At 38.0% G+C, this 11046-nt stretch overlaps 1 protein-coding gene across 1 annotated transcript in view; it reads left to right on the top strand.

The window, feature by feature from the left end:
- Nucleotides 1-3366: 3366 nt before the first annotated feature.
- CEP57L1 (centrosomal protein 57 like 1) overlaps nucleotides 3367-11046 on the top strand; it is a 30397-nt gene continuing 22717 nt past the window's right edge. Inside the window, exons 1-3 of the mRNA XM_042780938.1 lie at nucleotides 3367-3526; nucleotides 7319-7498; nucleotides 8725-8846. Of these exons, the coding sequence (XP_042636872.1) occupies nucleotides 3367-3526; nucleotides 7319-7498; nucleotides 8725-8846 (462 nt within the window). The remainder of the gene's footprint in view (nucleotides 3527-7318; nucleotides 7499-8724; nucleotides 8847-11046) is intronic.

Genomic DNA, 11046 nt, shown 5'->3' with positions numbered 1-11046 from the left:
AGTATAAGGAACAGAGATTCCCCTATTCCAAGAACCTCCTATAAGTATCTCTGGTTGCCTCCTAATGCCATTTCCTTGATAGTCCTATATGATTATGCGAAGATGATGATACATCAGCCCTCAACAGGAAAAGACAATGGTTGTTAAAAAGAACCATTTGAAACAAGTGCTTCACTCAAGAACAAGTTAACAAGTGCACAAGAAGAAGAAAATGTTTTAAAATATTTGTGTCTAGCACATTCTTTTTCAGGGCTATTGTTTATGTAGTGGCTCCTTAGTTGCAGCCAATTAATGTATCTTGATTTTGTAGACCGTAAGACAGCATATAATTCCCCTAGTGGTTTATAAACTGTCAGGAATGGTTCAGGGCATAACTAGAGTTTCCCTAGGCTTTATCAGGCTATAACAAATGAGGCCCACATTTATAGCCTTTTGCCCCTACTTGCATATAGATACCTGTAAAATGCTCTACAAGAATTCCTGAGGTATTTTCAGTTACCTACAGCTAGGCCCCATAACAGACATACCAGAATGCTTGGAGGAAAATGTGCCCTTTCTAGCTGCTCTCTTTCTCTCTTAGGGAAAAACAATACCAGAACCCTCAAAAGACCAAAACAGTTTGTGGTCTCTAGCAAACTGAGACAAATGGCAGCTCCTCTCTCTGTTGGAATATACCATCTAATACAAAGCAGGGCAGCTAGTGCCTCCATCTTTTGTAGAGATGCTATAGGAACATTTCTCAGTTTTCACTTCCAGCCCTCTTTCTTCCCAGGACCCATGTATAAGTCTGTGGGCCTGTGTTGGAGATGAGTTAGAATCAGCACCACCATACTCAGAATCACGCCTCCTCTCTTCTGCCAAGTGAGGCTTTGATTCTGGATCCAGCTTTTTGTACTTGTTTCTTCTTCTTTCAGAATGAGGTTTAATTAGACTTCCAGTGGGCTTACTCATCAGTTTATAACACATGCCCAGAATGTAAAGGTTGAGTTCGGATCCCTGTTGCAACCCGAATCCCTGAGCTCTGTGTCACAGCACAGCTTGTCTTTTCTCATTACTTTATGGGTTTCCTGTCTTTTCTTTATCTTATTTTCATCCAACCAATAAGTTGTTATTCTGCTCATACCTACTTTAGTATATGTTTACACATTTAATTTAAAGTAAACTTTAATTTTTAACCTCTCGGCATCTTCTGAGTACTTATTTTACATACATTAAAAACCTCACATTTGAACCAGTTTTTGAATTAGTCAAAATCTAATGTATAAAATAGTATTATGTTTGGCACAGAGGAAGCAGAGCACTCCCAAAGATTTCAGTCTGTTAATAAACCAAAACAACCCATTGCCATCATGTCAGTTCCAACTAATGTGACCCTATAGGTCAGTGTAGAACTGCCCATAGAGTTTCCAAGGCTGTAATCTTTACGGAAGCAGAGTGACACATATTTCTACTGTGGAGCGGCCAGTGGAGTCAAATCATCAGCCTTTTCGGTTAGGAGCCAAGCATTTTAACCACTGCACCACCAGGATTCTCTTTAGTCTATAACTGCTGATGCCAAAATTTCATTCTTTTTACATTTTTGGAGAAACCAACAGGAGCTGAAAAATGAGTCAGATACCTTAAATAGCTACAGTTACTCTTAGGATAGCTTCAACCTCCTACCTTTCTCTGAAGACCTTCTGTACTTTGGGTCCCAACCTCCACTTCATTTTAAACCAAACCAAGAAAGCTAAATGCCATCAAGTCAATTCCAACTCATGGTGACCCTTTAGGACAGAGTAGAAATGGCACATAGGGTTTCCAAGGCTGTAAATCTTTACGGAAGCAGACTGCCTCATCTTTCTCCCACGCACGGAGCAGCTGGTGGGTTTGAACTACCAACCTTTTGGTTAGCAGCTGGCATTGTAAACCAGCTGTGACTAACTTTGCTTTCTTGTTTTTTGAGGGAAGAACAACTTAAATAGATGCAGTTTCCCATGGGGAGCAGAGAGTGTCTGAGTGGTTGGAGACCTAGTCAGTAAATGATAGCTGGTACTAATGACAATAGAAGATAATAGTTGCCTCCCAAAAGCAAAGGGCAAGTATTCTAGTGAGACTTCCTAGGCCATATAACCTCTGAGGTCTCTAAGCATGTTTCAGACCTTTCAGACAGAATGTCCTGGAAGATAGCCAGTCATGGCAATGGCTAAAGTAGAAAATCCTGTGAAGTGTGTCCTGGGCCTTTCAGGAAATAAAGTCATAGGAACTGTCCACCTTTGCTTTGTGAATTGGAAAGGTAGTGAAATCACAGAATATTTGCAATTCTCAAAAGTTAAAATAGGCTAATTGTGTAATGACATTCTTGGATTTGCTTTTTTAAAAAAAAAAAAAAAGCTTCCTTGTTTCAAATTGTGCCTTCTGTGAAATTCTGAAGTCCACAGACAAAATCTGCCCATGAATGTGTGTATGTATGAATGCACAAATACTACTGATTACTGTTTCTTCTCATATATAATTATGAATTAATTAACATTGAGCAGAATCTGTTAAATAGAATGCATTTCAGAAGGATTTAAATAAAATGATTTGGAAAAGTTAGGCAAAAAGTTACCTACTTGGATGGTTAAGAGGGCTCTCTAAAAATGAAAAAACTCACTGCCATCAAGTCGGTCCTGACTCATAGTGACCCCTCCTTGGGTTTCCAAGGCGGTATCTCTACAGAAGTAGATAACTCAGTCTTCTTTCCAAAGAGTGGCTGGCAGGTTTGAACCACCAGCCTTCTGGTTAGCAGTCAAAAAAAAAAAAAAAGGTAAAAATAAGACTACTTTCAGTTCTTCAGCTTTGAAATCCTTCTAGCTGTGTCTTACTCAAGAATTAGATTCAGAAATTGCACATAGCCAAAATTACCCTTGAAAAGTACTTCGGAAGGTGGTTCAATAGTCAATATTAGAGAATCCAATTATATGGTTGGCTTATGTTTAAAAGCTGTATTGCCTTTTAGAATATGTACTTTCTTTTAAAATCCTGTAATCATACTCTTGGTGGAGAGGTGCTCAGACTATGAGAGGTACATAGGACCGATGATCAGCTGAGAAACTAACACATTCACATCACCCCTGTCTTGGCCACTGTAAGCATATGTTCATTAGAAAGCAGACAGAATTGCCCATACAGCATATCATTGTTTTTCATTCTTTTTCTTTTTTTGCTAAGCTTATTATAGTTGAATTTGTGATCATTGTGTCTTCATTAATTTCATACAGATAAAACTCCACATAATAATATGCTTATATATTTATGTTTAAATTTTACCTTACTTTTGGATGTTTTTGTCACTCAGGAAAAAAATGATGCTATACTATATCATCCTTTTATTCTCTACAGGAAATGGATTCTGAATTAATAGACAGTATAGTCGGAAGCTATCTTAAACCTCCAGAAAGAGGGTTTGTTCCATCATTCTCCCAACATGAAACATCTCAGAATTGCCACCCTGTGAACGTAGAAGTTACCTCTCCTAAAATGTTTCATAGTCCAAATAGCCAAGGTAATGATAATATAAAATAAGGGGAATGTATAAAACATATTTTTTCTATTAAACATATAAAATGTTTCATTGTTGTATAGAAAATAAGCAACACGATTGCATATTTAACTAATGAAACTCTGAATTATGATTCTGTTGCTAAATGTTTCTATGAACTTAGACAAGACATTGAACATGTTTTACTTTGGCTTCTTCAGCTGTAAAATAAAAATTAATATAACCAGTGGGACATACGTCACAGGTTTATCATAAAAAACACCATTACATAACAGGAAAATATCCTTTGAAGAATAAAGGTCAGATTTTAAATCCTTCTAATCTAGATGTTTGGGAGCTCTGGTGGCATAGTGCCTAAGGCATTTGCCTGCTAACCAGAAGGCTGGCGGTTCAAACCCACCAGCCACTCCTCAGAAGGAAGGTTGGGCAATCTATTTCTGTAGTGATACTGCCTCGGAAACCCAAGGAGGCATTGCTGTGAGTCGAGTCTGACTCCATAGCCGTGGTTCGTTCATTCGTTCGTTCGTTCAAACTAAATGTTTAGAATGCACGTACATTAGTGGTGGTGGTTGTTAGGTGCCATTGAGTCGTCTCTGACTCAAAGTGACGTTATGTACAACAGAACAAAACACTGCCCAGGCTTGTGCCAGCCTCACAATCCCTACTATACTTGAGCCACCATGTCATTCCATCTTGTTCAGGGCCTTCGCCTCTTTCATTGACCCTCCACTTTACCAAGCATGACATCCTTCTCCAGAAAATGGCCCTTTTTGACAACATGACCAAAGTAGGTGACACGAAGCCTGGCCATTCTCACTTTCAAAGAATATTCCAGCTTCACTTCTTCCAGGACAGATTTGTTAGTTCTTCAGGCAGTCCATGGTACTTTCAAGCATTTTTTGCCAACACCACAACTCAAAAGCATCAACTCTGGTCTTTCTTATTCATTGTCCAGCTCTTGCGTGCATATGAGGTGATTAAAAAACCATGGCTTGAGTTAGGCATATCTGAGTCTTCAAGGAGATATCTTTGCTCTTCAGCACTTGAAAGAGGTCTTTTGCAGCAGATTTGCCCAATGAAATGCGTCTTTTGATGCCTTTACTGCTGCTTCCATCAGCCTTGATTATAGAACCAAGTAATATGAAGTCTTTGACAACTTCAGTCTTTTCTCCATTCATCGTGATGCTGCTTATTGGTCCATTTGTTAGGAGTTTTGTTTTCTTTATATTGAGTTGTAATCCATACTGCAAACTGTAGTCCTTAGTCTTCATCACTAAGTGCTCCAGGTCATCCTCACTTTCAGCAAGCAGAGTTGTGTCATCTGCATATCTCAGGTTGTTAATGAGCCTTCCTCCAATCCTAATCCCATGGTCTTCTTCATATAGTCCAGCTTCTCAGATTACGTTAGTGAAGCTGTGGCTTATTCAAGGGTTAGATCCAAAATTTACACATAGCCAAAATCATCCTTAAAAACCTCTTAGAAAGGCAGTGTATCAGAGTAACTACAGAATAAAAGTATTGTAACTTTTTAAACGTAAATTTAGGAAGGTCTTCAAATTGAATTAGTGAAATATTCATGACTCCAAGCATACATTATATACCATACAAGTTACTTTCTAAGATGCTGATTATCATGTTATTTTTTAATATTCTATACTAAAGGTTGCCATTGATATATAGACAAGCTTTATGGAGTAAAATAATGATAAAAAAAATCATCACCGAAATCAGTGAGCCAGAGACCACATAACTCAGTTGTCATCAAGTTGAGCTCTGTCATGGCAGCCCTGTGTGTCTGAGTAGAAGTGTGCTTCATAGGGTCTTCAGTGGCTGATTCATGAAAGGAGATCATCAATGCCTTTCTCCCAGGGTGTCTCTGGGTAGACTCAAACTGCCAACCTTTCAGTTAGCAGCCAAGCACATCAACCATTTGTGTTGCTGTTGTTATGTGCCATCGAGTCAGACCCGACTCATGGCGACCCCTCCTTGGATTTCTGAGGCGGTATCACTATGGAAGTATATTGCCCAACTTTCCTTCTGAGGAGTGGCTGATGGGTTTGAACCACCAACCTTCTGGTTAGCAGTCAAGTGCCTTAGGCACTACGCTACCAGAGCTCCCTTAACCATTTGTGCCACCTAGGAATTCATTAAATATCATATAAAGAACCATAAATTGAGGAGTGGCTGGTGGGTTTGAACCACCAACCTACTGGTTAGCAGTCAAGTGCCTTAGGCACTATGCTACCAGAGCTCCCTTAACCATTTGTGCCACCTAGGAATTCATTAAATATCATATAAAGAACCATAAGTTTCATGTCTTTATCTCACTTGTAAAAACCTAATGATAATCTCTAGCAAACCTCTTTTTAATTAACTATAAACTATGTGAAAGTTAACCTAAAAAATCATTTGTATTCCATTCATCTCTAGTTTGAAAGCTTAACAATGAAGTTACAACTTAATAGAAAGTATAAAATAATATTTGAAAATTTTATAGCTATGAACTTATCTGAACTAAGAAGATTCCAATATACCTGAATAAAAATCAGGTAAACAATGAAACTATATATATTTTTTTTAATGGAAGAGCTATGTTTTACCTCATAGATCCTGATTGTTAACACTGTATCTTGAACAACTAAACAATAAAAAAACCTTTAACTTTACACTTAAATTTCCATGTTAAGTACCAGACACCAAATAAAACACCAAACCACTGCCACTGATTCCAACTCATAGTGGTCCTATGGGACGTAATTGAATTGCCCTATAGTGTTTCCAAGGCAGTAAATCTTTATGAAAACAGACTGCCACATCTTTTGCCTAAGGGTGGCTGGTTAGTTCAAACTGCTGACATTTCTCTTCGTAGATGAGCACTTTAACCACTGTGCCACCAGTGTGCCTAAGGAATATATACTATATTTTAACTTCCTTTATCCATACCCAGACTTTTATACCCCCAGAATTTATATTCTTCTGAGATTTGAGATATTTGAGATTTGAAAACTTATTTTTTAATTTAAGATTGTGGTTAGAAATCAAACAACATACCGAATTAGGCAAATCTGCTGTAAAAGACCTCTTTAAAGTGTTAAAAACCAAAGATGTGACCATTAGGACTAAGGTGCACTTGACCCGAGCTATATTTTTCATTTACCTCATATGCATGTGAAAGCTGGACATTAAATAAGAAAGCCTGAAGAAGAATTGATGCCTTTGAATTATGATGTTCGTAAAGATTATTAAATATACCATGGGCTACCAGAAGAATGGACGAATCTTTCTCAGAAGAAGTACAACCAGAAAGCTCCTTAGAAGCAAGGGTGGTGAGATGACTTCTTACGTGCTTTGGACGTATCAGGAGAGACCAGTCCCTGGAGACTTTACCCTGCATGACCCTCTGCTCAGTGAAAAAGAGGAAGACCCTCAATGAGATGGAATGGCACAGTGGCTGCAACAATTGAGGATGGTGCAGAACCAGGCGGCATTAGGTTCTGTTGTATATAGTAGGATCATTATGAGTTGGAACCAACCTGACGGCACCTAAAAACAAGAAGTTTGTGGTTATTAGCTTTTCAGCCATAGAGAATCACTAAGTATGATCATACATAAATTGTTTTTAAAGATATATTAGAGAAACTTTGTCCCTCTTTAGAGTTTCAGTAATTTTTTTTATTTTGTACACTTTTCTGGCACATTGACAAAAATATTCTGCTTATTTTTACATGTTGCTGTGATTGTCAGTGCTCAAAAACTCCAACTTAAAACCTCAAGCAATTTTCTTTTTTTCAACAGCTCTTATCTTAGCTCTAAAAACGCTTCAGGACAAGATTCATCGTTTAGAGCTAGAAAGAACACAAGCTGAAGATAACCTGAACATACTGTCCAAAGAGGCTGCACAGTATAAAAAGGCTTTGGAAAATGAAACAAATGAACGCAATCTGGCACACCAGGAACTGATAAAGCAGAAAAAAGGTAAGAACATGCAGTCGTTCCCAGACATGAAGAGGTTACTAAAGTTTATAATTTGAAAATAGTATTTCCAGTCCACACACAAATATCTTTCTAATATGCAGACCTTGAAGCCTTGTTCTCAGACATTTCGATATTTAGGGGCAGTTGATATATTCTGGAGATTGAAGGAAAAGTTAAGTTCTTAGAAAAGTTGTATTTAGAAATTGGAATATTTTAAGAATAACCAACAAAACCCAGTTTAATCCATAATGTAACTAGAATGCTTTACATTTCAGTTAGAGCTATTTTATTTTGAAAATGTAAAATGACGCTAGTAAATAATACCAAAACCATAAAAATAGTTTTATTTAATTTGAGAACGGGCAATAGGTAGAGGTTTCTGTGAAAATTATGAAAAGACATTTGCACACAAGACTTTTAGGGATTTAGGACATTATTGTATATATTTTCACTCCAAAACTTACAGCTTTTTTTTTTTTTACTGTGACACTGCATTCACCTTCATAAACAAGGGTTAAGTTTGTGTTTTGGCATACAGATAGAAATAGAATGAAGAAAGCACTTAACAAAGTGAAAAGTCAAAGGCTTAGAAAGGGATTGCTTATGTTTTAGGGAATTGACTGTGCTGTAAGTAGTCAGGAGCAGAAGAAAGTGGGAATGGTAGAATGTGTATACCTGAGTTTCCCGAAAGTGCAGCAATGTGATGATAGGGAAGAGACTACATAGGTCCTCTGTTTTTCCAGATGATGTCATTTTCCAGTAATAATCAGACTATATCATCCCATACACCAATCTTCTACTTTCAGAAATATGCCCTCTGGGTCTTTAGGGGAAGACAGTGTAAACCAGTTATTTATAATTAATGAAACACTCATGAAATACATTTTTCCTAACTCAAGGAGAATCAGTACTTAGACTAAAAAACAACCACTACTGTGGAGTCAGGTCCAACTCATAGTGGCCCCTCCTTGGGTTTCCGAGGCTGTATCACTATGGAAGTAGATTGCCCAACCTTCCTTCCAAGGAGTGGCTGGTTGGTGGGTTTGAACTGCCAGCCTTCTGGTTAGCAGTCAGATGCCTTAGGCACTACGCTACCAGAGCTCCCTAAAAAAGCATTGAACTGTTAGCTCTTGATTGAATTCACATAATACATTTATCACAATAGTCCATTCGCTACTCTATGTGATCCTCATCTAATTGAGTCATTATTTTGTCTTTTTTTATAGATATAAGTATACAGTTAACTTCAGCCCAGTCTCGCTGTACTCTTCTAGAGAAGCAACTGGAGTATACAAAGAGAATGGTTCTCAATGCAGAGCGAGAGAAGAATATAATCCTAGAACAACAGGTGAACATATTTTCAATATGGAATGATAATGTAATTTCATATGTTTCTGATGACATTGGATGATTGCCATGTTACAACCTTAAGTCAAATAGGATATAAAGCTACATAAGTAACTGAAAGGTTGGCTGTTCGAATCCACCCAGAAGCACCTCAGAAGAAAGGCCTGGTGATCTGCATCTGAAAGTGAAGTGCAGGCCTACTTTGCACACAAAGGGATCACCATGAGTCATATCCATTAGAATGGCCATTATCAGAAAAATGGAAAATACCAAGTGTTGGTGAAAGTGTGGAGAGATTGGAACCCTCATCCATTGTGGAAAACAGTTTGGCAGTTCCTCAAAATGTTAAACATAAAATTACCATGTGATCCAGCAGTTCCACTCTTAGATATACCCAAACCATTTTAAAGAAGGGACTCAAACAGACATCTGCACACCAATGTTCATAGCAGCATTATTCCCAACACCCAAAAGGTGGAAGCAACCCAAGTGTGTATCTACAGATAAACAAAACGCACAGAGACCCAATAGGGCAGAGTAGAACTACCCATAGGATTTCCAAGGCTATAAATCTTTACAGAAACAGACTGCTTTATCTTTCTCCTGCAGGGCAGCTGATGAGTTCTAAGCACCAACTTTTTGGTTAGCAGCTGAAAGCCTTAACCACTGTACCACCACAGCTCCCTCAACAGGGAGTAGCACATGATAAATTAAGTCATGTTAATGTTACAGTTTTTAAGTTGAGTAGTTGATTTATGGATGAACATTTTAACACTATGCTTCATAATTTATGTATATATAATTTTGCATGTATTAAATTATTTTATAAAGGATGAGGCTGCTGTATTGAATGACTTCCAATGCATGTTGTTAAGTAAAAGAAAGCAAGATGCAAGCAGCATGTAAGATGCAAACATGTAAGATATGCTATCATTAGTACATGGATTGAAAAACTAAAAATAACATAAATGTGCGTAAATGCATAGAATATCTCTGAAACAAAACAGAAGACTTTAGTGACAGTGCTTGTTTCTGTGAAGGACAAGTAGTTTGTTGTGGATCAGAGAGGCAGAGACATTTCTGTGTCATAGTAAATATTTTGTACATGTGCATGAATTACCTATTCAAAAACAAATTTTCCCAGGAGAGGAGCTTCCTCAAGTGGATGGAGGACTGTTAGGAACTGGATAACTCATTATCTCCAAGAGCTACTAAGTGACCCTAAAATTGCAAACACCTGATACAATGAGAAGGGGATCCTGCCCTCATACAGTTTCTATATGTCACTTTGTTTTTTCCATATTTTTTTTTTTTTTTTTTTTTATGCTTTATCCCTCTGTGGTAGTTAAGGTTATGTGTCAACTTTACTGGGCCTGGTTTTGAGTGGCTGGGAAGCTGGATGTAGTATTCCCCATGATGAGAATGTAATCAACTCCATGGTGGAATCTACTGTGAGCAGCTGAGTAGCTGCCTTAGGGATGTGGTCTGCTTCCAGCATATAAGCAGCAGCTTTGAGGAAAGTCTTGAACTTTTGGCACATCTGGATCCTATATTTGGCCGAGTTTTCATCTCAATGGCCTGCCATATTGTCTGCTGATCTTGGGACTGTTAATGGACTTAAATTAGTGGCCTGCCATGTTGCTTGATAATTTTGGGACTGTGCCATTTTACTTGTTGACCTTGGGTTCGTCAGCCTCAGCAGCCAGCAGCTGTCTGAGTTAAGAGAAGCCTCCAGCTTCAGTGGACGCAGTGGAGGCTTCAGTGAAAGAGGCAGAGCTAAAGGCCAAGGTCAGGGGGCTTTCACCCAGCCCCTGGAGCTGACACTTTGAACTCAGAGTTCTAGCCTTCTAAACTGTAGGAGAATGAATCCTGTTCATTAAAGTCCTTCATTTGGGTGTTTCTGTTACAGCAGCACTAGAGAACCACTATACCCTCTCATAACTGATTTTCTTCCAGTAATTTTGGGTACCCCATGAATAACTGTTTACTGTGTTTAATGCAAATTAAAATGTTTGCCCTTAGTAAAAATGTTACATAAAGAAGCATAGAAATGCTATTGATGATGATTTAGCACATCTTTTTTTTCTCTCTCTCTTTTTTACACATTATTTTTGCTTTTTCCACCACTCATCTGTCGGTTTGTCATACTGTAGTGGCTTGTGTGTTGCTGTGAGGCTGTGTACCTCAGGAAAAAAGCTTTT

Source organism: Orycteropus afer, unplaced genomic scaffold (assembly GCF_000298275.1).
Source record: "Orycteropus afer afer isolate SDZICR_OR568_19922 unplaced genomic scaffold, OryAfe1.0 scaffold00072, whole genome shotgun sequence".
Classification (NCBI taxonomy): domain Eukaryota; kingdom Metazoa; phylum Chordata; class Mammalia; order Tubulidentata; family Orycteropodidae; genus Orycteropus; species Orycteropus afer.
Note: the sequence above shows the minus strand (reverse complement) of the source record. Positions and strands in the feature narration are given on the sequence as shown.